A 26551-nucleotide genomic window follows, 5' to 3' on the forward strand; every position below is an offset into this window, starting at 1 on the left:
CAAGTATCCTCCCTCCATTCAATTTTATTTTATTTTTGCAAGGATTGTTTAATAAACGAAAACAATTGATTGAAAAACTCATCAGAACAAAAATAAACAAGCCTGTGCTCTCAAAGCAATTGACTGTCACAATTTATTTTTCTAACATTATTTGTTATGTATTATTGTTGGATCAACTATGTGTTTCGTAAGGAATTGTTAGTCACATACAGTAAATAACCATTAACACCACCACCCCACATAAGTATTTAAGTCTCTATGCCTACTAGTGGATAAGCCATACTAAAGTGTGTGGAAACTATTTCAGAGCAAAACTGTAAGACTTTCTAAACTGCTTGTACTGCTGTATTAATGATACATTTTCTTAATTTAATTGTGAAAGGGCAGAAGTACTGATGCTTAACTTAATAAAACAAATTAATAATACTTGCATTATGAAATATCACTCAAAGATCAACCCTTCTCTGCTAATTAGATTATTGTATTACTCTAATCCTTGAACCAAATCCAATAGTTTGAGGTTAATTCACACAGTTTTCCTTTTTAATTCTCCCCCCAACTTTGATTTACTATAATTGTTTGTTCCAAGCAACTGTTCCCCCAAGATTCTGTCTATTCTTCACCTGCACATCATTTTGTAGATTCCCCTCCTGCTTGTCCAGCTTCTTTCCCATATTTGCTTGGTAAAAAAGTCTCAGACCGTCTTTCTGAGCCATTTTGCAACTGGGATGTTGATCAAGGCTCCAATCCTGTACATAGTTAACTTGGGAACAGTGGGATAGTAGAGCAAGAGCCTGAATCTTTTAATTAACAAGGACTATAAATGTCCTGGCTTTATTCATTTATATCCTCCCAGCATTTCCATCCAGACTTTACTTCCAGGAGGGAATAAAACTGCTTAAAAATGCTCAGAGATTAAATGATATCAAGCACATTGGAACTAATTGTTCAGTCTCTGTTGCCCTAAGTATTAACATGCCACCCTGTGTAACATCATTTCCTAGTTCTTCTTTTTTGGTAGAGATGCTTATACCCCTCCTTCCAGAAGCAATGACATATGCTCTCATGCAACATATCTGTTCAGAAATAAATGAAAGTTACATGCTCTGAGATAGGGATGGGGAAGGATAAACTTCACATGCGATCACATGCTGCCCACAGCTGCTGTTTTAACATGATGTGCTCTGGGGAGCTTGACATATGGCAAAATAACCTTGTGTTTACTAACAGCTTCCAGAATATCCTGAATGCTTACAATTGTCTCAAGGTATCCCAAGATGACATTAAACCATTGTCCAGGCCTGATATCACCAAAACTGTGGGGGAAAGGTAGTTACACAAAACAAAGAACTATTTGCCTGAACAGAATGATACACTGAACTCAGAACTCCGACAGAAACCACTAAATTTAAGAACCATGTTAGCATCAAGCCTAAAGTACTACATCTAGTTAGGAAAAATGAAATGCACAAATATAGGATGGGTAACATCTGGCCAGAAAACAGTACATGTGAAATGAATATACGTAAGGGTCTTAGTCAACCACAGACTAACATAAGTTAACAGAGTGTGATGTGTGAGGACCAAAAACACCAATTAAGTTCTGGACTGCATTGACAGGAGCATAAATAAAATAATAAATAAAACTTTAATTTATATCCCGCTTTTTGTTACCACAATCAAAGCGGCGTACAACAGAGTTTCCAGATCAAGAGAAGTAGTAGTGCCATCCTGCTTTGGCAACACCTCACCCAGAATACTGTGTCCAGTTCTGGGCACCACAGTTTAAGAATGATATTGACAAGCTGAAACATATTAAAAGGTGTCCAAGATAATCAAAGGTCTAGAAACCAAGCCCTATGAAAAATGAATGGACTGAGCATGTTTAGCTTGGAGAAGAGAAGAATGGGAGATGACATAATAGTTATCCTTAAATATCTGAAGGTATATCATGTAGAAAATGGAGGAAGCGTGTTTACTGCTATTCCAGATACAAAAACAAAAAGTAATTTGCATCAAAATATAAGAAAAGTGACTCCATCCAAACAGTATAGAAAACCACTTTATTGTAAGAACTGATGGACAATGAAAAAGACAGTGGAGGATGGTGGAGTCTCCTTCCTTAGAGATTGAGCAAAGGTTGGATGGGCATCTTTCAGGAGTGTTTTAGTTGTATATTCCTGCATGGCAGGGGGTTGGACAAGATGACCCTTGATTCTTGAACTTATGGTGCTAGACTGGCTTTTATAGTTTTTTTTGTGGTTTTTTGGGGGGCTATGTGGCCATGGTCCGGAAGAGTTTATTCCTGACGTTTCAGCAGCATCTGTGGCTGGCATCTTCAGAGAATGCCAGCATGGAAGAGAGTGGGGTACATAAACTGTGTGACCCTTGTTTGAGAGGAAGTGATTTACATGTTAATCTGGGTGTTGGTCTGTTGATCAATGGCAAGGTGTCAGAGTATCTAATTAATGATCCATTGCTTGCTGGGAAAATCCCTGACCCTGGGTGGTTTTCATTTGCATTTTGCTGGGCATTGATTTTGGTGTTTTTAAGGACTGGTAGCCAGACTTTGTTTATTTTAAGGGTTTCTTCTTTCCTGTTGAAGTTGTCTAGGTGTTTGCAGATTTCAATGGCTTTCCTGTGCATTCTGACCTGATAGTTGTTGGCACAGTCCAGAATTTTGATGGGCATAAAATAGTATTTTATGCCCAGGATGGTTCATAGAGTGTTCTGCTACTGCTGATTTTTCTGGCTGACACAGTCTGCAGTGTCTCTTGTGTTCCTTGATTCATAGCTGAACACTACATTTGGTGGTTCCTATATAGACTTGTCCACAGCTGCACATTATGTGGTAAACTCCTGTAGCCATGAAAGTGTCTCTCCTGTCTTTCGCTGAGCACAGCATTTGCTGGATTTTTTTTTTGTTAGTTTTCAGATCATTTGAAGGCTGTGTTTCCCCACCAGTCTCCCTATTCTGTCTGTGACTCCTTTGACCCTTTGGGTGGTTGTTTGTCTTCACTCCTAAGGGTTTTTCTGGGTCTGGCAGCCCTTCTAATGTCTGAGCTGGAGTCAGGAATAAACTCTTCTAGAACATAGTCCTCAAACCCCCCCCCCCAATAAAAACCAACTATGGATGCCAGCCATGAAAGCCTTCGACTTCAGACTGGCTTTTCTTTATCTACTATCTTAAAATCACTTGATTTCTTAACATATGATATCTGGCAGTTTGACTATTTATTTGTTTGTTTAAACATTTATAGTCCTACCCTGCAACTAAAGGATATGGACAATGAAACAACATTAGACAATCTAAAATGTTATGCATTTTATAAATATGTGAACTGACCTCAATAAAATTAATTGTATTTGTGAACCAACTCATGCGTTACCACTAATGGACACTGGAAGGAACCAGCTTCCTCCCATACCATACCAGAATCAATTAGTCTTTGGCACTGAATATCAACTCTTCTCCAGCTTCTGTATCAAATGCTGGTACACTACACTGAAAAGAATACATCATGGGAAAGTGCTTCCCCCACTAATCCTTGTTGGTACTAGTAATGTATGAATGCAATCTAAAATGTTTCTGGCTACTAGCCATAGCCACTGCAAACAAACTGCAGTGTACCTGTGCCATACGCAGGCACACTATATGCGGCTTTCAGCTTATGCTGAAGCTGCGCAACAATACAATAAATGGTGCGTGCATGCCGGCACACTGCCACACCAGAATCCCTGCATAAGGTAAGGGTCTGCTGTACAACAGGATAAAATATAGTAAAAGCAAAACAAAACAACAACCCATCAGCATAGGTACTGATGCAAACGATATACAAAAATTATATACCACTTTAAAACTGTTTAAAAACACACAATTTAACACTACATATAAACACTTAATGAAATTTTCCAAGTTGAACCTGTATTAATCAATAGACATGACATAGCAATTTTGCTAGTGGTATTCAGTTTGCAGTTGCTGATTCAAATACCGAATTGGGATTGCCACTTAAGCTAACAGTCTTGCTCAACTTGCATGCAGCATGGTAGCTTCCTTGATGCATTGGAAATCCTTTCATGAATTAAATCAGATTAAAGTTAAGAGTTCTAATCTGTGATTAATTACTTAATCTTACCAATTTAAAGACCTAATGCTTTCAGTCCTGCTTGTACAAATCATCACCCTTAATTGTTACTTGCATTCTCTTACAAAATACCGAGCAACTGCTCAATCATGACATTTTCAGGTGGAGGATGTTTTGGTGTCAGCTACACTTGATTCAATGCATATACTGTAGTTGCTGCAAGTTATATAGGGAGTGTACCAATCCATGCAGCGATCTCCACTAATTCCCAAAATGTACCAACTGAATGGCAGAGCCAACACAGGAAACAGAGCTGGTGCCAAATATGATTCCGGTATACCTCTTTAGCTCCCTTTGTCTTGTTGTTGTTGTTTTTTGTCATGCAAATAGCTATTCTAAAAATGCCCCTTGCCCCCTTCATTACATTGTATTTTATTGCATTGCACTCTTTACATTTCACTTTCCCCCAAACCTTCAGTGCCTGAGAGCAGTCACTGAGAAGGCCCTCCTCACACATTTTCGCTGTGTGGGTAGTAGTTGATATCAATGGGAAATAATGCTCAAACTAGGAAAAAATAGCTTTTTGGATTACAGTTTGCTCCATCTAAGAAGTATAGTCCCCAAAAGTACTTCTTCCAAGTTCTGGTATAAGCATACACTAAAAAGGTTCCTTCTATCTCACGCACAGTAAAAAGAAACACTGTAGTCTCTGCATTTGTTTTTCCTTTCCTTTTCCTAATTATGTGTCTGTCAAAACAGAATACTCATTATTATTTCCATGTTTTCTAAAAACTACAGTGGTTGTGGCTTGGGCAGGTAAACCCATTGGGTGTCCTTGGGCAAGTCACAGTCTCTTAGCCTCAGAGGATGGCAATGGCAAATCTCCTCTGAAGAAACTTGCCAAGAAAACCCCATGATAGGTTTGCTTTAGGGTTGTCGTAAGTCTGAAAGTACCTGAAGGCACACAACAATAACAATGGCTACATGTAAACTCTTGGCAGCAACAGAAATAGTGTATTTAGGGTTAGTGTATTTAGTTAATTTTAGATAATCCCTCAAATTCAATGAGACTTTTGTTAGAAGAGGGGAAAATTAACGACAATTGGCCCTCTAAATCCAGATTCCTTATCCATGGATTCAACCATCCATGGTTTGAAAATACTGGCGGGGGGGGGGGGGGACGGGGGACCAAACAGCAAACCTTGATTTTGCCATTTTATATAAGGGACATCATTCTACTAAACCATTGTATTTAATGGGACTAGAGAATCCACAGATTTTGGTATCCATGGGGGATTTTGGAGACAAATCCCAGTGGATATCAAGGGCCCACTATACAGTATTAAGTTTATGTTAAATTGTCATTTAAGTGTAAGTTAAATGTTTACACTAAAAACATTACTCCTGGACCCTTCTTCCCCCACAAGCAAGAGCCATCACTTCTTTAACCAGCTTCAAAACGGAGTTGAAGACCATCCTGTTCAGAGAAGCGTTCCCAGGCATTGCATAATTGTCGCTTGCTATTTGATGTTCTTTTGATGCCTGTTTTATCGAACCATTTCCTGTATTGCTATGTACTTTATATGTATTAGCCTCCTAGCCCCACCACCTTTCCCTTCTCCTTTTATGTCATGTCTTTTTAGATTGTAAGCCTGAGGGCAGGGAACTGTCTAATTAAAAAGATTGCATGTACAGCGCTGTGTAAATTTAAAGCGCTTTATAAATAAAGGTTAATAATAATAATAATAATAATAATAATAATAATAATAATAATAATGGAGCTAAAAATCATTGAACAGAATTCACCCCATTGGAACTACTGGCCTAATTTAAAAAGAGCCCCAAAGAAATAGCTGGGAAATGCAAAATCTCTTAGGTCTATTGTAGTGTTGCCAGAATTGAGCAGTCACTGGATATTTCATAAGAGAAGTAACAATTAAGGGTGATAACACCTACAAACAAGGCTGAAAACACTGGCACTTTACATTGGTGAAGTTAAGACAGTGAAAAGTGCCACCAGGTGGAACTCCACAACATCTTCTCCCTTACCTCCTGAACCCACCTTTAATTAGTTAGCTCCTGTCACTGGACAAGTATTACTCATGATGGACATGACAACAACTCCTATGTAAGTATGGCAATGCACACTAGGCTTCTATGTACCTGAAGTGTTTGTAGTTCAAGTCACACAATTTTTTCTTTGTTGAAAGGCAGGCAAGGAGTAAAACATTAACAGTTAAAACTAACCTTCCAAATATCCATTTGTTCAGTGAGCCACTACTAATTAAGTTCTTTGTCTCTCTGAAACACAACTTCCTTTTTATTTGTTTTTCCTTTCCTTCTGGCTTGTAACTGCACAAAGGTGGTTGGGTTTAACAGGTAGGATGGGGTCACACAGGGTGAAGGCTGTTCAGTTTATGGATCAAGTCAGTGAGAGCTAGATCCAACAAGCTCAAAGTCTCTCCCAAGCTATAATACAACTGTCAGGTCAAGAGCATGATGGGTGAGGCCCCTGTGGGGTAGCAACAAAAGAAATGCTGCACATTGATCTCCATAGCAGGCAGCTGACAAAGTTCATATTTCTGGACACAAATCAAGGCTATCCAAAAGTGGTGTCATTAGGAACACTGGAGGCTTTTTTTTAAAAAATGGAAAAAATAAATAAAGGAACTTTACTGCAGAGGATCCTGTTAGAAAAGGCTGCAATTGTTTACTCAAGTTCCACCTTATTAAAGATTAGCTCATGTAGGCAAGCAGGCTGTGGCACTCTGAAAGAAAACAGCTAGATTCACACCCATTCACAAAAGAATCACATCCCTGTGGCCCAGCCTGTCTGGGGCAGTGATTTCGCTCCAGTTACTGCACTTGTTTCACTCTCTCCTGCCCCAATTTCCAGTTAGAAAAACAACCAGTTCAATAATGGAATGCAAACTAAACAGAGCACAATCACCTTGTATACTAATATAGATATATATTTTAAAAATGAATGTAATTACCTTGAATAGTCTCCTTTAGCTTCCTATAAGTGGGAGAAATGAATGATGTTAAAATGCTGTTTCTTTTGAGTTAAATTTATTTTTTTGCATAAATAGCAGCTTCAAGAAAAACCTAACCCACATCACTCACCAAACTCTGATCATTAGGATTTCATTAGTTTTTCCTAGCTACTTTAAAAAAAAAAAAGACTGTTCTTGGAAAAGAATTAGCCTCAGAGAACCCTATGATAAGTTCACCTTAGGGTAGCCATAAGTCAGAAATGACTTGAAGGCACACAGCAACAAAAGCCCATCCTTGGTATCTTCAGCTAATATAGAAAGTGAAATCAAGGAAAGGCCAGCCTTAGGTTGAATCAAATCTGGGTTGAATCAAAACAACACAAATGTTCAAATGTCAAAGCCATAATCAGTTTGCTGAGGAATTTTTTCAATGAAAATCAAAGTGTCTTGCTGAGGAAAATAAACAGAGGAAGAAATGTAAAAATGTGGTGAAATGCCAATAATGACAAGGACTGCAAACTGAAAAACCAACTGTGGTGTTTTAAGAAAGATGAAACTGATTCACAATGCCAAGGTTTTAAAAATATCATTTTAAAAATGAAATTACATTTCAGTTTAGGCTTTTTGGAACTGAAGAAAGAAGTTTAAAGTCTCTGCAGTTCAGCATCATCTTTTTCTCTATTTGAAATACTTTTTCCAGTACCCAAGACATCTACCTATTATTTGCATTATGGAAAAATACATAATTACCTTAGAAACATGAAGCAACAATTGATTCAAATAACTCTATCCACCTCCTGTACCCACCCTAAATGCATTTTACATCATAGTCCTCCTACTCACATGCATACATCTTTGCTTGCTTGGGCTTAGTATAATGACAGGTGTCCCAATTTGGACACCTGAACCACAGATTTATATTTGTTTTACTAAAATGCATACATTTGTAATATATCAAATACATGCAAACAACTACAGAAAAGTTTGGGAACTATAGGCATTTTAGAAAATACATTGCAAATTAAAATAAACACATAGTAATTTGGGAGAAATCTTACCTGTAAAATCAAAGCAGCTAATCTGAAGACTGTCTCACTTTCCACCTCAATATGCCCCTGTTCAAATAAGGAGGAAAAGTGTTTAGTTGACACAGCCAAAGTCGGCTGTGCTGGATCAATTCCCACCCCCCATTGCTGCTGAATCTGTTAGTCTGTCACTGGTCAGCACCACTGGTTTTCCTTCAGTTGCAGATCATACCATTACAGCAGAAAGGGTGGTTGTAATTTGAGCTGCAGAGCTGGATAATAGAATAAGATTTAAAATGGACAACTAGAAAAGTCACTTTGCAAAAAAGAAAGGTGTGTGAGAAAAAAAAGAGGAAAGTTGACATGTGGATTGCCTGCAATCTCTGATGAATCACAACTTCCCCTTGTAAATGTAGTACATTTGCACCCTACAGGTTTGCAAGCTCTGTTGAACTGCACTGACTCAATTGAATTCTCTGCCAACACACTTCTGTCAACCGAGATTGCTCAGTTTTAAGTAAACACACACACACATACACACAGAAATCTGATGAAGTTTGACTTGGACGTCAGTCCCCACTGTGCTCAATGGGACAAACGTGCATAAGGCTTCATTCTCTTTTTTGGATGATGCTTAAGGGACTTGGGTTATTAGTATGTTTCAACATAGGAAGTAAAATTTGAATGAAAGCAGAACACATTATGTTGAGACATGTGATGAAGTTTTTGCAAATTAACTAAGATTAATAATACAGTACTTTTGAATGTGCAGAATGTCTTCTTAAGCCCTTAAACTTTTCACCTGCTGGATAGATTGCTAATTGCTATTTTACAAATGTTAGACAGAAGCTACAAGGCAATGAGCTGCAGTGGTTGCCAAGTGTTCACTATTTTACTCATTTGAGCAGTATAATTCCCTTCCCAGCAGGTAAACAAGACTCAGAACTGAATAGCCAGTAAACTTCAGAATATACCAAAATGACTTTCTGCTGCTAGTTTCTCTTCCAGTTCCAGTTCTACACCTCTCCTTGGCCAGAATTTAGAAGTCAAAAGCTGGCATCTGAGGCATTATGGATAACAGCATCTTTAAACAAAATTTCATGCCCCCTGTTGATGTTATATGTCTTCAAATCAGCTCTGATTTATGGTAAAATTATCATAGGGCTTCATTGGCAAGGTTTATTTGGAGAAGGTTTCTCACTGTCTTCCTATAAGAGTGAGAAACTGTGACTTGTTCAAGGTCACCCAGTAGATTTCCAGGTCTGAGTGGAGATTTGAACCCTAGTCTCCTCGACTCTTACTTCAGCACTTAACCATTACACCATACTGGAGAAAATAAATTTCACAGAGTTGGATAAAGAGGAAAAAATGCTTAAGATTATGTTACATGGGAGAGTACATGGTTGAATAGAAATATACACCCAGATCTTTTCGATCCAAAGTCTAACATGCTGCCCACTTTAGTTTTCAGTATTTATTTCAGGTGGAAAGAGAAAATTACAAACATTGCCCATAACTCCATCAACGACACGTAAGGTAACTTATCCATTATTGAGAAAGATTTGGTTGCAGAAAATAAAATAGATACAGAAATAACACATCCCGTCACACTAGATCTTGGAAACTAAGTAGAGTCAGAACTGGTTAATACTTGTGTGGAAGGTCACTTGGAAATACCAGATGCTGAAAAATGTGCCACTGTATATAGTCCTGAAAACATCCATCTCATCTGATTTCAGAAGCTAGGCAGGCTCAAGCCCAATAGTGTTTGGACAGGAGACCACCAGAGAATTCCACAGATCTCCACATAAAGAATTCTGTCTGAGAGTCAGCGTCAGTCAGAGTTGACAATACTGGACTAGATGAATCAAGAGTCCGGCTCAACCTAAGGTAGCTTCATATGTGTAAACCATATGAAAAAAGCTCAGGCTTGAGCAATTCCTATGTAATTCCTTGTGGATTTTTAAATATATAAACAGTGATACAAAGATTGTCCTAAAACATGTAAAAGCATTTTTGATAGTGTTGCTGCTGTTGCTGTTTAACCTTGGCACTTGCGACTCATTTCATGCAAACACTTATGTATGTATTTAACTTAATTGTCTGTGTTTGCCTCATATAATGTTCAGTAAGATATGGGCTAGAAAGGGGTGAAACAATGGGAAACCTTTATTTTCAAATGGAAAACTTTTATTTTTGAGATTTTCTGGTTTTGTTGTAAATAATGCTAAAGCCCAAAGATTTAGTGACACAACTCTATACAGTGCTTATCATTATGCTGAATATGTATGTAGTCTGTAAACAGTGACATATGGCCCCTCTCCTCCATGATGATCTTCTCTATATTGAGTGTCCACTATTAGGGGTGAGGAATGTATTTCCATGACATATTCCCCCTCTCCCCAACTATCCAGATTTGGCAGGGACAGCCCCACCTAATCTTCTGTCATTCCACTTTTTCAGATATTTTTTAAAACGTCCCAGTTTCTCCCTCCTCCTTCCACTTTCCCACTTTGGCTTCAGAACGGGGGGGGGGGGGGGAGAAGAGAGAACAGAATCTTGCTTTGCCCATTAGGCTTAGGCAAAAGCAATCTGCTGTAACCTATTCTAGCTTGTATGTTCTTCCTCATTAATAACTTTTGTCATCTTTGCCAAACTTGGCTTGAACTCACATACCCCATTTTTCGTCTGTAAAACGTCGGAAGATATAGAATGTTTGTGGGGCTGTAAATCTGTTCTGGTGTTCAGCCTAACATTTAAAAAAACAAAACTACCCAATGTGCTAAACCCCACTGCAATAGATTCAGCATATATGATATAATGTATTTTCAAGTTGACTTCAACTTATGTTGACCATATCATGGGGTTTTCTTGCCAAGATTTCTTTAGAAAGAGTTTGCCATTGACTCTGAGGCTGAAGGGGTATGACTTACTGAAGGTCACCCAGTAGGTCTTCATGGCTGAATGCAGATTTGAAACCTCATCTCATGAAGTGATAGTCAAATAGTCAGGTTCTTCCGCATGTAAGACAGCTGTTTTAAAGTTAATACTAAGACATGTAGTGACAAATAGTGACTGAAGTGATAAATAAGCCACAACCTGTGGCTGGTGCTTAACCCAGGAGAGAAATTTCTCAGAGCACGGGTTTAGAAAGGAATAGACACTATATATACTCAATTATATATCCACCTCATGTATAAGTCGACAGGTTTTAGGGTCAAACTGTGGATTTTTATATGACCCATGTATAAGCTAAAGCTAGAACTTAGGGGCATGTAACAAAGGATGTAAAAGACAAAGCAAAGTAATGTCAAAAATCTTTCAAACTTCCAGCAGGTGTAACTGTGCTCAGCCTAAAGGCTGGATGAATGAGGAAGACGCTACAGTAAATGGTAGCTGTCCAAAGCGTAGGGGAAGTGACCAGGCATTGGTGGAGTTAAGAAAATGCACACATTAAAAAAGGTTGAAAAGGCAAAGAAAAGAAAAAGGTGACCATGGGGTGAAGCAGACCAGTGGCTTGGAGTGGCCTCTGCCTGCTCCAACCCTGATCGGTCACTGATCTGCCAGGAACCACAGTGAGCAGACAGTCCACTCTCGAAGTGGACCGCCAACATGATCCCAAATGAGTTACTGGCAGGAGCATTTTTTTAGTGCTCCTTTTGCTGGTGGCTTTGGGCCTGTGTTAGCAGTGATTTAGCCTTTAATTTTGGTGTGATAAATTTGCTTGCTTTTAACCCAGAAAAGCTGACATACAAATGTGTTATTCAAATCCTTCACAGCCCAATTCCTCTTGGCACTCCTTTGAAGGCAAGTGCCAAAGAGCTGCCATTGCCAACATTTTCCCACACAGGAATTAAAAAAAATCAGAATATAATTATTAAAACCAACTAAGGGCCAAAACAGACTGCCCAGTAAAGCCACCTTCCAGGCAGTATGGGGGCATGGCATTTAGACACTGCACACTCCCAAGATGTCTTGAAGCCACATAGTTGTTTAGACATGGGCAGCTTCAAGGCGCTCTGATGGTGCAGCGTTTATATGGCTGGCTTTAAACCACTGTGGGGTGGTAAAAGCTGGCTTTTCGCCAGCCGAAAAAGGAGCAGATCTTTGCTCTGATGAGTAGCATCAGTATTAGTATTGGCAGAGGTAGTCCTTTGGCATGGAAAGTATCAGAAGATGAGACATATCCACATCATTCAAACATTCTTATAAACAGTTTAAGCATGACTTGAAAGAATATATGGAGAAATACTTTTACTACTTTGAATGTGAAACCTAGGCTGCATCGGCACTGCAGAAATAATGCAGTTCGACATTGTTTTAACTGCCATGGCTAATGATATGGAATCCTTGGATTCATAGTCTGTTGTGGAACCAGAGCTCTCAATGGACCTTCTCCGTTGCTGCTCCAAAAATCTGGAATGACCTGCTGGAAGAGACTCGCCAGATAACCTCCCCTGAGGCTTTCAAAAAGGCAATAAAAACAATTCTTTTCCAGCGGGCCTTCCCAGAATGACCTTTGTCCAAAATAGAACAAGTCTGATTCTCTGATTAAATCTCATCACTGCCGCCATGTGTTAATTTATTTTAACTTTCTATTGTGATCTATATTTATATATGGTTTTATTGTGGTAATTTTATTTAGGGAGAGAGGGTGAGGGTTGGGGGGATTTGGGGGTTCGTTTTGTTTGATTATTTAGTATTGTATTAACCTCTGTTGTTACCCGCCTCAGTTCTCAAAAGGGAAGGTGCAGAATATAAATAAATACTTTATCATCATCATCATCATCATCATCATCATCATCATCATCATCATCGGAGAAGGCTAAATATTTCACAAAACTACAAATTCCAGAATTCTATAGCAATGAGCCATGACAGTTAAAGCATCTTATCAAATTGTATTATTTCTAAGTCACTTCCTTTTAATAGTGTAGAAAGAGAATTTCATCCCCCTCAGTTTCTCAAGCTAAAATGTTGCCATGATGAGAAAATCCACAGTGATCAAAACCCTCCACTTTCCATGATACTACTGTCTTAGGTGCAGGAATCCCTGTACTGGTGTTTTTTTGCAAATAAACATTCCCAAGAGAAAGTTGACAAGATGGCATAACTTTCTAAAAGAAAATAGGTGCATATTTAGATATTCTATAACCAGACACAGGAACAGCCCCAGGGACCATGTAGTTCGATGGCATCAATCCAAGTAGACATAAATTTAAAACTCAAGACACTAGTAAAAAGGTTCCATGGGAACCTGTGCATATTAATGCATAATGTAAGAGTCTTACATTCATAAAATGGTCCAACAGATGGGAGCATAGGAGAAGCAAAAAGGAAAAAGGAGAAAGTCAAACTTAGGAGCCAGGAAGTCTTCTGACACAGGTAAGAGTGGAATCAAGCAATTATATTCTTCACAATGGTATAAATCCCACCTTTTATTGTTCAACAAGCTGGTCCATCCTAGTCAGATATGAAGTATATATGTTCTATCACTTCATGCAGTTTGTAGGGTTTTTAAAAAAGTGTTCTGAAAAAATCTCAGTAGTAATGGAAGAATACTTTTGCCCCAGACCTTTCTTTATTATTCCTTTTTGTTGTTTAAGATGCATGTTCTAACAGCCAATCATTCCACACACTCAGGCCTTTTATCTTTGTTGTGTGCCTTCAAGTCTTTTTCCAACTTATGGCAACCAAACCTATGGCAACCCTATCTCGGGGATTTCTTGGCAAGATTTGTTCGGAGGAGGTTTGTCTTTGAGGCTGGCAGAATATGACTTGCCCAAGGTCAGTGGTTTCCATGGATGACTGGGGATTCAAATCATGGTCTCCAGAGTCATAGTTCAATGCTCAACACTACATTATGCTGGCTCTCTTTTATCTTGCTCTTTGTTAATCCTACTCACTCTTTTAGGAGAAGAAGCTTAAACAAGAGAGCTTTCCCATGATAACCTATATGGCTTGTGCCTTAAAAGGCTCAACGATCTTGACTCAGAGAGTCTGCACACAAATGTTGAGGATCATTATAAAAACAACAAGATAAGAACAACAAAATGCCATTAACAAGTTACAGAATATAGTCCCACAAATTTCACTCTGACAAAATGCATATGTCCTTAGTAGCGTTATGGCATTTTAGAACTTGCTTTTAGTGACAAACCCTATCAGTTGAATATCTTCTTGCTTCATGGCTCTTAAAGGGAAAAAGACTCCTTTCTAAAAAATGAGACCTTCACAAAAACCTAGTTATGTAAGTTATGTAAAACCTGATTATACAAGTCCATGCTTCAGCCCATGATAAGGAAAACCATCCTAATACACGTTTATTTCCTTGGAGTGCTATGTAACTGCTTCTTATGTAGTACTTTTTGTAGATGAAAAAAAAATCAGCAATGCCAATATGAGAATTATGATTAGTATCGTTAACACTGCACTGTCTTTTCCAGTACATGTTTTTTGACATATGCCAAGTATCAGTGTGAGTTATTAGGAAAGATAGCCTTTTTAAAAATACTCATTCATCCATAAAAATGTCCACATGCACAATAAAATCTTATACCATTTACTTTAAATATTTTAAAAGGCAAAACAAACAAAAGAGTTTATCAAATGGGAGGAATTTCTCTTAAATTCGAATGAAAAGAAAGTGGGACCAAAACGCATTCACTTAAAGTCGCTAGTTTCGTGCAATTACATGAATACGCATTGCATTTGAACTGGCTCCCCATTGCCCAAAAATAGCATGCCATTGCCTGAATTTGCGTGTGGCAGTCTATCACGCAATAACGTGAAACCACATGATTGCGTTCGGACTGACTTCCCATTGCCCAAATTTGTGTGTAGTGGGCTATCACGCAATAACATTAAACTCCATGATTGCATCCAGATTGCCATCGAATTATACTTCCAATTCCTCTTGTTTGATAAACTCCAAACAAACAAAAATCCCAGAACTTCTTGATTCAGACGACCATATTTGATAGGGAGGCACACATAAACCTCATAATTTTTATAAGGCAAATATTGTTCAAAAAAGATCTCAACTGTACTGAAGCACTATTCTTCCACAAAACAGCACATTTAGGATGAGGAAAGCTTTACAAATCTACTATAACGTCCATTAATAGATTAGGAAAGTTACTTTTAGAACTCTAATTCCAGAATCTCCCAGTCATCATAGACAAATGATAGCCATAGTCAGCATAGCTACAATCCAATAAAGTAACTTTTCTGGTTCCAGGCAAAACCCCCAAAGCTTCATGTACAATGTATATTATACAAGTGTCTCATATGATGAATGCATACACTTCTATTCTGCTATTTCTATTTGTGGCAAATTACATATACCCGAGGACCAGCATGGTGTAGCAGTTTGAGCACTGGACTATGACTCTGGAGACCAGGGTTCAAATCCCAGTTCAGAGATGGAATCCCACTGGGTGAATTTGGGCAAGTCATACTCTTTCATCTGCAAAGGATGCCAATGGTAAAGCCACTCTGAAGAAACTTGCCAAGAAAACCCTGAGATAGGTTCACCTTAGGATCATAATAAGTTGGAAACGACTTGAAGGCACACAACAACAAAGATTGCCTGTAGTTGGTTATAATATGCAGTACATAGTTTCTATGTAGGTTTGGTTTGAGTCATATCTGTTTTAACAAGCTGTCGTATTAAAAAAAAATCAACGGAAACAAGCTGTTTTCAGCATGGGCATCTGGTGGCTTTCATGGGGCTATGGACTCATGTAAAGATTTAAGAGGGGAAATCAACTCCATATTACTCTGCCACCTCCAACTTGACCAGTCTGTAAGAGATAAGAATCCACTTACACTCAGGGAGAAAGATGGTTTTACAAAGAAAGAAAAGTTTTATTCTAGTCAGCATTTCTGTAGATTCACTCCCTTTCCTTGATTTAATATTTTGCTTGTAAATAGTAATTTGGAGTTCAGTGCTCCATACTACTAATTTACACATTTATTTGGCATCCCCTTACAGCAGCCTTCCACCTGGACTGAAAATATAAGCCTATATTAAGCATGCAAAGAGCACTGGTAAGCTTGACAGTTCAGCACATAGCAGCCTTATAAAAAATTCAGTGGATGACAGACAAGAAATCCCAGTGCTATGCTTACCTCAAAACAAGATTTCATCTCAAAGAGAAATAAATGAATAAAATATCAAGAGTCATCTTACACTTCCTATGTTGGAACAAACAAAAGACACTTTCGGGTATAGGCTAAGGGAAGATTTTTTTTTTTTTAAAATAGAAAATAGTAAGAAGATCTACCAAGTTAGATGCAACAAACTCTCCAGATCTGAGTTTCTTGATTCTCTTCTGAAACTATCTTAATAAACTGAAATAGAGAGAAGATAAAACTGGACAAAAAGTGGGCACATGTTGGATCTCTCAATATATTTTATTGACCAATTATTTAATAACTGAAACTCAGGCCCCATACAGACAGGCCAAAATAAAGCTGCTTCGAGTCACTTTGGAGGTATGCTGTTTAAGTGATGCATGCGTCCTAAGAGTCCAGAAGCCACGTCAAAGCCACAATTCAGTCCTAAAGACTGGAGTGCAGCTTTGGTGCAGCTTCCGGACTCTTAGTATGCATGCATCATTGAAACAGCATACCTCCAAAGTGACCCGAAGCAGCTTTATTTTGGTCTGTCTGTATGGGGCCTAAATGTAATAACTAAATACTCAATTGAAATCAAAATTTTACAACCAGGAGAAAACAAGGTTGAATACATTTAGGTGGTTTTTGTCCATCTGTTCCACCGGCTGTGTTGGATGCAACACTAATAGTATGAATGGACAGGAAGGTTTCTTACCAAAAGTCAATATCCTAAAGAAAAGGAATAGTACTTCAGGAACTGCCTGATCTATTACTACAATTTATATCAATAAGCAACATTATACGTCCTCCACAAAGAGCTCAAAACTTGTTTTTTGGAGTATCTAGTTCAGTGTTGAATCTTCTGTGGTGTTTAGACTTAACTGTGGTTTCTGAAAACAAGCCACCTTTCTAGATGACACAGAAAATGATGGTTAAATGTTGGGCAGGATGCAAAAGGGAAATGCACAAGTTTAGATGGAGACAACAGGGCTGAACTCACAGGCCAAAAGGCCCATGCTCAACTGTTCAGACAATGCAGGTCAACAACCGCAAGCTGGCATTGGCCAGGCTGGATGCTGATCCGGAAGTTTAGGACCAACCCTTGCCCAAAATGCCATTATCCCCAGTCTTTTTAAACTGGGTGTTTGCAGTCATGTGGCCACGCACCCCATTACCTACCACTGCTGTCATGTTCCCTGGGGAGGCCCAAGTCATGGCCTATGATGTTGGGGGGGGGGGCAGTGATGTGGGTGTGGCTAGGTGTCCATTTTCTAGAACTATGGTCTGCAGTGGGGCCTTCCCAGGGAATGCGACAGCGGCACCAGGTAAGGGGTTGCATGGCTGCAACAGCAACATGGGTGGATGTGTGAATACCTGCTCATTGCCACATTGGCCTGGGGGCAGAAACAGGTTGGAATTGGGGGTAGGATACCATGAGGTTGGCCTGTGGCATACACATCATGCTGATCTGTTCTCATAATGTTTAGGATTATATCCAAATTTTGTCAATCTGCTGCAAAACAATCATCAGATGGCTGCAAGATAGAGTGCACAGTATGATTCAGAACAGAATAAACTTTTACTTTTTAGTAGGGATATTTGAGGCCACTGAATCACTTTTGGGTGGTTATTTCTTATGTTTTCAACATAAGCTGATAATGCTATTTGTTGGTGAAGTTATCGGTTTCATGGCTGTTTCTAGGTTTCACTAGGAAATAAGGGTTACAATAAACACACCACATTTCTGTCGTATGTAAAGAACCCTTCCTGATGTCATAACCATTTCATGTTATATTTGCAGTAGGATAAGATATGCCTAATGCTTCTCCACAAACTAGCATCAACACATCCTTCAGGGCTACTGGTGTCCACTGGACTTTACTTTTTGAAGAAAATAATTTAAATATTTCTGCTGACATACATAGTTCTGGAAGGTTTGTTGAACTCTGGAGTTAGTGAATCCTTAAGGGCTCATCTAAAGAGTTTGCTCAGATAAATAAAGGTCAATGAGCCCTAATTAGGCATTAAACAGAATTAAGACCAAGGCTGTTTTTCAACCATCATGTATACCTCTGATAATTTGTGTGAAAACAAAGTGGTGTACTTATTTTAGGGTCCAAATTGTTTGAAAGAGAGAAAAACACCAGATAGATAGTAAGAATTTTGTTGTTCTCAGGTACCACAGAGCAGATGATGGATTTTTACCGTCTGCTATCCATTCTATACTTTCCCATAAAGGGCCAATGCATTTGCTATTTCAGAAACCTCAGCATTTAATGTCTCTCCTTCTTTGTGTAGTTAAGTCTCTCTTGATTTCCTTTTCTTCAGGACTTCTTTTTTCTCCTTGCAAATTTGAAATTTAACAGGCGAGTACCTGAGACCAAGAAATAATGAACTGGCCAAGGAAAGTGAAATGCTAATCCTTGCCTTTCAGTTTTGTACTTGGGAATAAAACAGAGGTGTAACATGGAATTATGAAGTCATAAATCAAGTGAACACAAATACATGAACAGCAGCTGGAAAAAGCTCATTTCCCTCCTTTTTCAAGCCTAACTTGAAAAGACAAAAAGCACAACCAATTAATCCATGTTTACTTTCATGGTTAATGTGATATACAAGTAATTTGGTCTCAGGTACCAATGTAAAATAAGACTGCTCTGAATAACCATTTGAGACCACATCTCTTAGAGGCAAAGCTAACTAAACCACTTTGCAAAAATGCCAGCTTTCCAATGAGCAATCCAAGTAATAAAAATATAAAAAGACAGAACCTGAGCCTGCACAAGAGTGTTGACATCTTAGAAAGGTCAAAAGTTCATGTTCAAAATCTGGACTAGCACAAACACCTCTGCAACAGAGGTGATATTCTGTTCTTCATCGCTGGCTAGAAATGTGTTTATAATGATCTGTCATGGAGCCCTGGTAAATTTCTGAATTAAACATTTTGGAGAAATGGTAATAGGAGCTTTGCTGTGATGAGATCTCTGCCTGTACTGCAGCCACTCACTCACAAACCACAAGGTTGTGAGTTCAATGCCAGCCACCTCAGCCTGGTATCCTTCCAAGGTAACTAAAATGAGTACCCCAGCCTGTTGTTGGCACTTATATTACACACTGTAAACTGCTTAAGGACTGTTTAAGTGCACTGATAAGTGGTATAGAAATGTATTTGCTATTGCTATTGCTATTGTATCTTTTCCCCCTTGCAATATTTTGAGATGGAAGGCTTCCTACATATTAGCCATGAGAAGGCATTGTGCAGCTATTACATTTGTTCCCTCCTTAACAGATTCTTCATAGCCAGAAGATGGAAATAGTGGAAAAGCAAGGAAGCCCCTGTAAAATTCAGGGATATAATAAAATAAAACCTCATCTAGAACCAAAATCCTTCAATATTATTGGCAACAGATTATTCTGCATGTCCTCTAAGATACTCATAACATAAAGTTTATGATTTGCCCAAGTTTGTAGGTTTCACACTTCTGTAGGAATATGAATTTGGGTCATAAGACATCACTGATGTGTAAGAGGCTCTTTATATTGGGATAGTAAAAAAAGAAGTCTTGAAACCCAACATACAGCCCGAAGCAACTTTCAGCTAAACACAGCCAGAGACCAAGCTTGAAGTACCTCAAAGTGAAATTCTGAACAGCATTCTTAAATCCAATAAACATTGGGTCAATTGCAGTTACAGGGACTTTAAAATGACCACCTAGGTGAGCACAGACACAGTAAAGAAAAATGTGCCTTCATTAATGTCATAAACAGGGGTTTCCTCCTAAAGGCTGGTGCCAGAAGCAGATATTGATGATGGGAATAGCCTCAAGAAATCCAAAAATCTAGATAACCACAGGCAATTACCGATGGTTGATAACTGTTGGAAAGAAGAAACTGAGTGGGAATGGAAGAAAAAGCTTGAATGAAACCAACAAAGAGAAAGGACTAAGAGACAGGGAGGGAACAGATCCTGTGAGAGGTAATTACCTGGGTGTGGACACACTGCTATACTGACTGAAACAGAAGAATGCATAACATAATATCATACTAGAAAAGCAAGATGAGATGTTGTAAAGGCCAGGGCAGCCTCACACTTGTTAGCAAAGATTAAGTCACCACTGAATTTGGTGGACTAACTATGGACTAAACCATAGGAGCAGTGGGAGTCCTGTTGGTGCAGTGGTTAAATGCCAGTACTGCAACCATAAGGTTGTGAATTCGATCCCAGGGCTCAAGTTCCACTCAGCCTTACATCCTTTTTTAGGTCGGTAAAATGAATACCCAGATTGTTGGGGGCAATTAGCTTACACACTGTAAACCACTTAGGGAGTGCTAGTTCACAGAAATGTACTTGCAACTGCAATTGCTATTGTTAACCACACACTGTGAGTTGTGACAGATACAGTACAGTATATCTTGATTTCAGTAAATTTCAGTAACTTGTGTTGAGGGAAGGTTTGAGTTTGATTTCTCTTGAGTGAGAGTTCTAGGGAAAGGGTCAGGTAGAGAAAATCAGGGAGATATTCTGCCACAACAGTAGAGAAAAAGACAAAGGGTCTCAATACAGTCAGGGAAGGAAACTGGCTGGGAGAGAAAGTGTATTGCAGAATGTAGAGAGGAAACTGAGAAATGCCTGCAACCATTTTATTAATGTATCCACACCCCATTTCAACTATTCTACCTAAGCTACATTCTTACTAAATGTTATTCAATAAAGTTAATGTTTATTTGTCATAACAGAAGCCTCTGCCTGAGTGAATTCTAAACCACATAGGCACAGACAAACACACTATCTAAGATATTAAATTTATAAGAGGAAGACATTTGGGGTCCTACACCTGATACATTTAGAGAAAGTGTATAAAGGGTAGATGCTGGGCAGGTGTCATTGTCAAGGGGCATTCTATAAATGAGAAGTAAAAGGTAACTTCAAGGCACAGAAAGGTGGTCACATCACAATCGTGGTTGATGATCTTTATATAAAGATCTTTCTGTCTGTTTGTCTGTCATCCAGTTGTTGTGAAATTTGTTGAAGACAATAAAGCAACTGAGCAAAAGAGTGCAAAAGAGCAACAGAGTAAAAGAGCTAGAACAAAACAAACAACACACGGTGTATTCTCTACAGTGAATGAAAGTATTCTCAACAGTGAATAAATATCTGTCACCATAGTGCCTGGGAGATTCCTCCAAAGTAACTTTTCCAGGCACTAGTTCTTGTATATACAGTAAAAATGATTTCACACTCCATAATGCCATATGATTCTATGATTCTATGCTGAGGTCATGGCTTAAAAGCCTCAGCATGGGCTATGGTGCAATTCTGGAAATGAGGAAGATATAATTTCAGAAATAAAATAAAAATGTTTATTTAATGACTCAAGAAACTATGTCTAGATGGAACAGAATCATGTCATATATGTGGGAGAGTGTGTATTAACATTTTGTCCTTCTCAGTTATACTGGGGCCTAGACACATTGCTAGAGGCCTCTGAAATAGCAAATTGATAGATATTTCCAAGCAAATGTGTTCAGAGTTTGGGATTGTGCCAGCCATGAAAAGATCTCAGCAAGCTGTATCTGCACTTTCTCACCTCATTTTCAGTGCTAACCCCCCACTTCTCCTCCTTGTCTTTTGAAGCATGTACATGTTCTATCTTTAGAAACAGAAATGATAAATCTAGTCTGCGGCAATGTATATTTAAGTAGTCACAGACAGAAACAGAACACCCTTCAATCCAAGAGAACACGCCTCTCTTCCAGACATGAAATGGGGGAATTGTGAAATGTTTGTTGTAAAACCTGCAAGAGCCCTTGCCTTTACTAACTGGCAGGTAGCCAGACATTGTAAACATTTCAAGACCAGTATTTGGGTGTTCCCCCCCCCCCCCCCCCCCCGCAGTGCTAACTGCAAAATGACTAGGTGTAAAAATATCTCCACTTCTTTCTTCTCTATGAGCTGTTTCTTGAACAAGGAAAAAAGAATCACTAGAGTGACTGAAATCTGTAGTTAATCAAAAGGCCTCTTTATTGATGTTAAAGTTTGGCAACAACAGCAGGTCAAATAGATGTCTAGTGGCAGAGGCATATAAAGCAATCCTGCACATAGGCACTGAAAGGATTTTTGAAAAAGTTTTCAATTTTTTCCAACTTTAATTTTAGTGATTTTCTAGCTACAGAATTATGATGTTATTTCCCAATTTGGAAATCAACTCTAATTTGGAAGGCTCTGTTCCAAAACCTCTCTTGAGAAATGACTCCAGAGAAAACTACTAAGACCCTACAGACTATGGCCTGTTACAGACAGCCAAAATAAAGCTGTTTCGAGTCACAGTGGAGGCATAGTGTTTCAATGATGCGTGAGTCCTAAGAGTCCAGAAGCCACACCAAAGCCATGCTCCAGTCCTTAGGGCTGGAGCGTGGCTTTGGTGCAACTTCTGGACTCTTAGGGCGCATGCATCATTGAAACACCATACCTCCGTTGTGACTCGAAGCAGCTTTATTTTGGCTATCTGTAACAGGCCTATGTTATAACTACCATCCTAAAATGTTCATTTTTAAAGCAGTTTAGTATATATTGATATTCACAATATACAAAACTTAATGCATTTGTATAAATTTAATTTTCCCAGTAGAATCCTTTGTCAAGATTAACCAGGATATTCCTTTCTTACTGGAGACTTTCAAAGCCATCATTAGTCCCAGGAATACCAGCTGGACAGTACACTGTATAATGTAAAGGGGAAGTGATAGAAAAGATTGCAGCTTCCAGAGCTACCTTCATTGAAAATATCCTAGCAATCCTGTTCTACAGCAGACAAGAAAACCTTGGTGTGTGGGCATCTAAAGCTCATGTGAGCAAGACTCAATGCCCAGAACCATTTCTTGCTGGTTTGCCATCCTTAAGTGAAACTCTCTCTGTTTTTTTCTCTTTGCAGTAGCAGCTCACTCTCTGCCTGGGCTCTCCAGAATTGCTTTGTTGTGTGCTTTTGTGATAAGCTGGCCTCTGTGACCTGAACTGCTAGAGGTAGCTCTGGGGTGGAGAGTCAAGAGACCTACAGTTTGTCAGCTCTAAGGCAGAAAGGATGGGAAATGGAGATATTCTGCCAGTCATCTAGAATGGGGAGCCCAAGAGGCAAGGGACAACACGACTAGCTAGCTACAGTCATGTCTAGGCAAGGAAGGAAACATTTGAAAGTGAACGAGAACACAATACTTACTTTTTAATCTTTTCTTTGATTTATTAACATATTTATAACCCACTCTCCAGCCAGGGATCTCTCCGTGAAAAACAGCATCAATGTAACAATCAAGGGATCAAGGGATTAAATTATTGTGTTTAAATACCAGTAATTTAAAACAGTGTGAAATCATTTTTAAAACATACCAATGAAGATAATCGTTGACTAAATGGGAATAGAGGACATAATAGGCAAAGAGATTCATTCAGCCGTGTGTGTGACAGGTTTGCATATAGTCAGGTAGTCTTAGGGTGCATCCGCACTGTATAAATAACATGATTTGATATAACTTTAAGAGCTGTAGCTCTATCCTATGGAATTTGGTATTTGTAGTTTTACAAGGTTTTTAACTTTCTCTGTCAAATTGTGTTGATGCATCACAAAGCTATACATCCCAGGATTCTGTAGGATGGAGCCATTGCAATTAAAGTGCTGTCAAACTGCATCATTTCTACAGTGTAGATGCACCTTTATTATCAAAATCCAAGTGTTCCTTTGCACAAGAGCATCGCTATTTTATGTTTGAAATGCTGGTATGTGACATTTGTTATCTTCCATTATCAGTGCTTTTCACTGTTGCAGATAGTCTCTATTATTTTCCATAGGGAGTGACTGTGCCACAACTCACATCAACATATCCAAGTTTCAGGCATAACAGTGTGTGGGGATGTAGGCAAGTGAGAAGCTTTTTTTGTTTATTTTCTAAAGGAAAACTGATACGCGATGAACAGCTGTGGCACAGAAATGCCTAGCAAGAAAAAAAAAACAGGTTCATGAATAAAGTGGAGTATCATGGGATAGCTACCTGGCCACAAGAGTATTCAAAACACTAAGAATGTGGCAGGGAGAGGGAAATAATGCTATAGGGAGTTGATTATATAAGCCATTCACTGTCCTATCCCCATTTCCAGAAAGTTTCTTTATTGAAGGGGTCTATAATTTCTTATTGGTCTTGTTAGCCAAAATAAACATCACAGTGACCAGGACCCTACCTCTTCTCTTGTCACTGAGCTTTCACTCCACATCAAGCAGAAGTTAGAAAAGTGACTTTCTGGATTATTGTTGTATGCTTTCCAATTTATGGCAACCCTAAGGTGAATCTAACATGAAGTTTCCTTGCAAATATTTGTTCAGAGGGGGTTTGCCTTTGCCTTCCTCTGAGACAATATGCAATTCTCAAGGTCACCAAGTGGGTTTCCATGGCTGAGCAAGGATTCAAAACCTGGTCTCCAGAATGGTAGTTCAACACTCTGAACCACCACATCATGCTGACTCCAATCTGGATTATATCTCCTGAAATTCCCCAATCAACAGGGCCTTGTTAGGTGGGAAATTCTGGGAGTAGTACCCCATCCTTTTCAAACTCTGGTCTCAACACCACATTAGAGACAAGTGCTTGCTTCCTCCTATCTCCAAATTTGGAGATGGGGGGGATAGCAGAGACTATTCTTCTTTGACAACTGTCACAGTTTGCCTTAGTCTTTTTCAGCAGTCAAAGAAGGAATCTCTATCATTTCCTGGCCCAAGGGCTGGGGTTTGTCATCCTCACCAGAGAACAGAAACATACTTGGCATGGCAAGCATAGCAGGCAAAAAAACAGGTGCCTGTTTTTTCAAGGTGGTTCAAATTCAAACATGAATAGGAACATTTATGTACTTTAAATGATGCAGAGACTTAACACACACCCTGACTGCTGCCATTGGATGTAAGAAAGACTACATCATGAAGAGCAGGCAGAACTTACTATTCCTCAAACAAAATGGAAAATGGGAAGTAAAACTACATAAAAGGAAGCACTATGCAGCTGCCAAGCTTTTGAGCAATGAGAACTGTGTGGTCAAGGGAGATGCCATCACACTTTCTTTGAAGGCTTATTAAAAAAAAGCCAAGAGAAAATGCGATATGCAAACCACGGGCATTGGTACAGGTAGTCCTGCATGTACTGCACTTTTTTCATGTATAGTTAGGAACTTGCCACACAATGCTGACTCCTGAGAACCTCCACGTTCAGTGAAAAAAAAATACAAGACATTACTAGGGCTGAAGATTGACATGTGGGCTACTTACATTGTTCCTCATCTCTCCTAGTCATGTCCTCTATAAACACGTAAGCTCTTCAGACAAGTGTGTATGAATTATATTAACATACTTCAATTTTAGTAAAGGATGTAAGTTGCTTCAGTACAACACTTTTCCCCTTTCAGGATGGGATGAGAGGAGTAGAAACAATGTTATTTGGCTGCTTCTTGTAAGTAAAAATAATAAGGGGCTCTGACTATAGGAAATCAATGGGATAGTTGTTTGTTGAAGGTCCTTCCAGAAAGAACCATAGGGTAAGGTCACCATCCAAGCCCTGCTTTCCTCCTTCAACCACAACCTCCTACCACCATAACCTTCAACTCACAAAAAATATTTCATACACCTTAACAAAGATTGTGCCAGAGAGAAACACTAAGAGTCATCAAGAAAAGTAAAACAAGGTGCAGCAATCAAAGCTGAGTTAAGCCATACTTTCCCCTTAAGTGTGCATATTATTCAGGATTTAGGGGGGCAGTGGTAGAGGAGAAGGCATACTAGTCATAGCAGCAATCCCCTGTGCTGGAACAGGATTAGCAACCACTGAAAGTATTCAGTTTGCTTTAAGTGGCGTTTGTGTGCAGAATGCAATTGATGTTCTCCTTATGCCTTGAGCAAAGAGTAAAGTAAGTCAGGTGGAAAGTCAGATGGAGATGAAAACAAACACAGACTGAACTGTGCAGGCAGGTTTGTCCTACAGGTGTGTGAAGTAGTGGTTTCACTTGGGAAGGACTTGTGTAATGTTCCTTGTTAAGAGTCCGCCCAGTGTCGAAAGACAAGCCATTGGAAAGATGACAGCCCCTGTTTGAAAGAAGTCTTTGGCTAAAGTGCCACAGTGTGCAAAAATACACATGATCAAGCAGTCACAAAGACAAAATCTCATCACTGAGTTGGATCTGTCCAGCGTGTTGATCTAAGAAAACCAAAACATGCTGAAAGAAAGAAAGAGAAAGGCAGGAAAGGGAGAGTAGATGTATCCAGCAGGGTATTATTAAGTTATTTGGTCCTCT

The 26551-nt window shown here is 38.9% G+C and overlaps 1 protein-coding gene across 3 annotated transcripts in view; it reads right to left on the reverse strand.

The window, feature by feature from the left end:
* The window catches only part of FRMD4B (FERM domain containing 4B), a 291444-nt gene that overhangs the window by 96690 nt on the left and 168203 nt on the right, over positions 1-26551 (reverse strand). For all 3 annotated transcript variants that reach the window (XM_042451936.1, XM_042451935.1, XM_042451934.1), the window contains 2 exons: positions 8143-8199; positions 7085-7107 (listed from right to left, as the gene is read on the reverse strand). In XM_042451936.1, coding sequence (XP_042307870.1) covers positions 7085-7107; positions 8143-8199 — 80 coding nt within the window. The remainder of the gene's footprint in view (positions 1-7084; positions 7108-8142; positions 8200-26551) is intronic.

The sequence above is a fragment of the Sceloporus undulatus genome, chromosome 2 (assembly GCF_019175285.1).
Source record: "Sceloporus undulatus isolate JIND9_A2432 ecotype Alabama chromosome 2, SceUnd_v1.1, whole genome shotgun sequence".
NCBI classification, from domain to species: Eukaryota; Metazoa; Chordata; class Lepidosauria; order Squamata; family Phrynosomatidae; genus Sceloporus; species Sceloporus undulatus.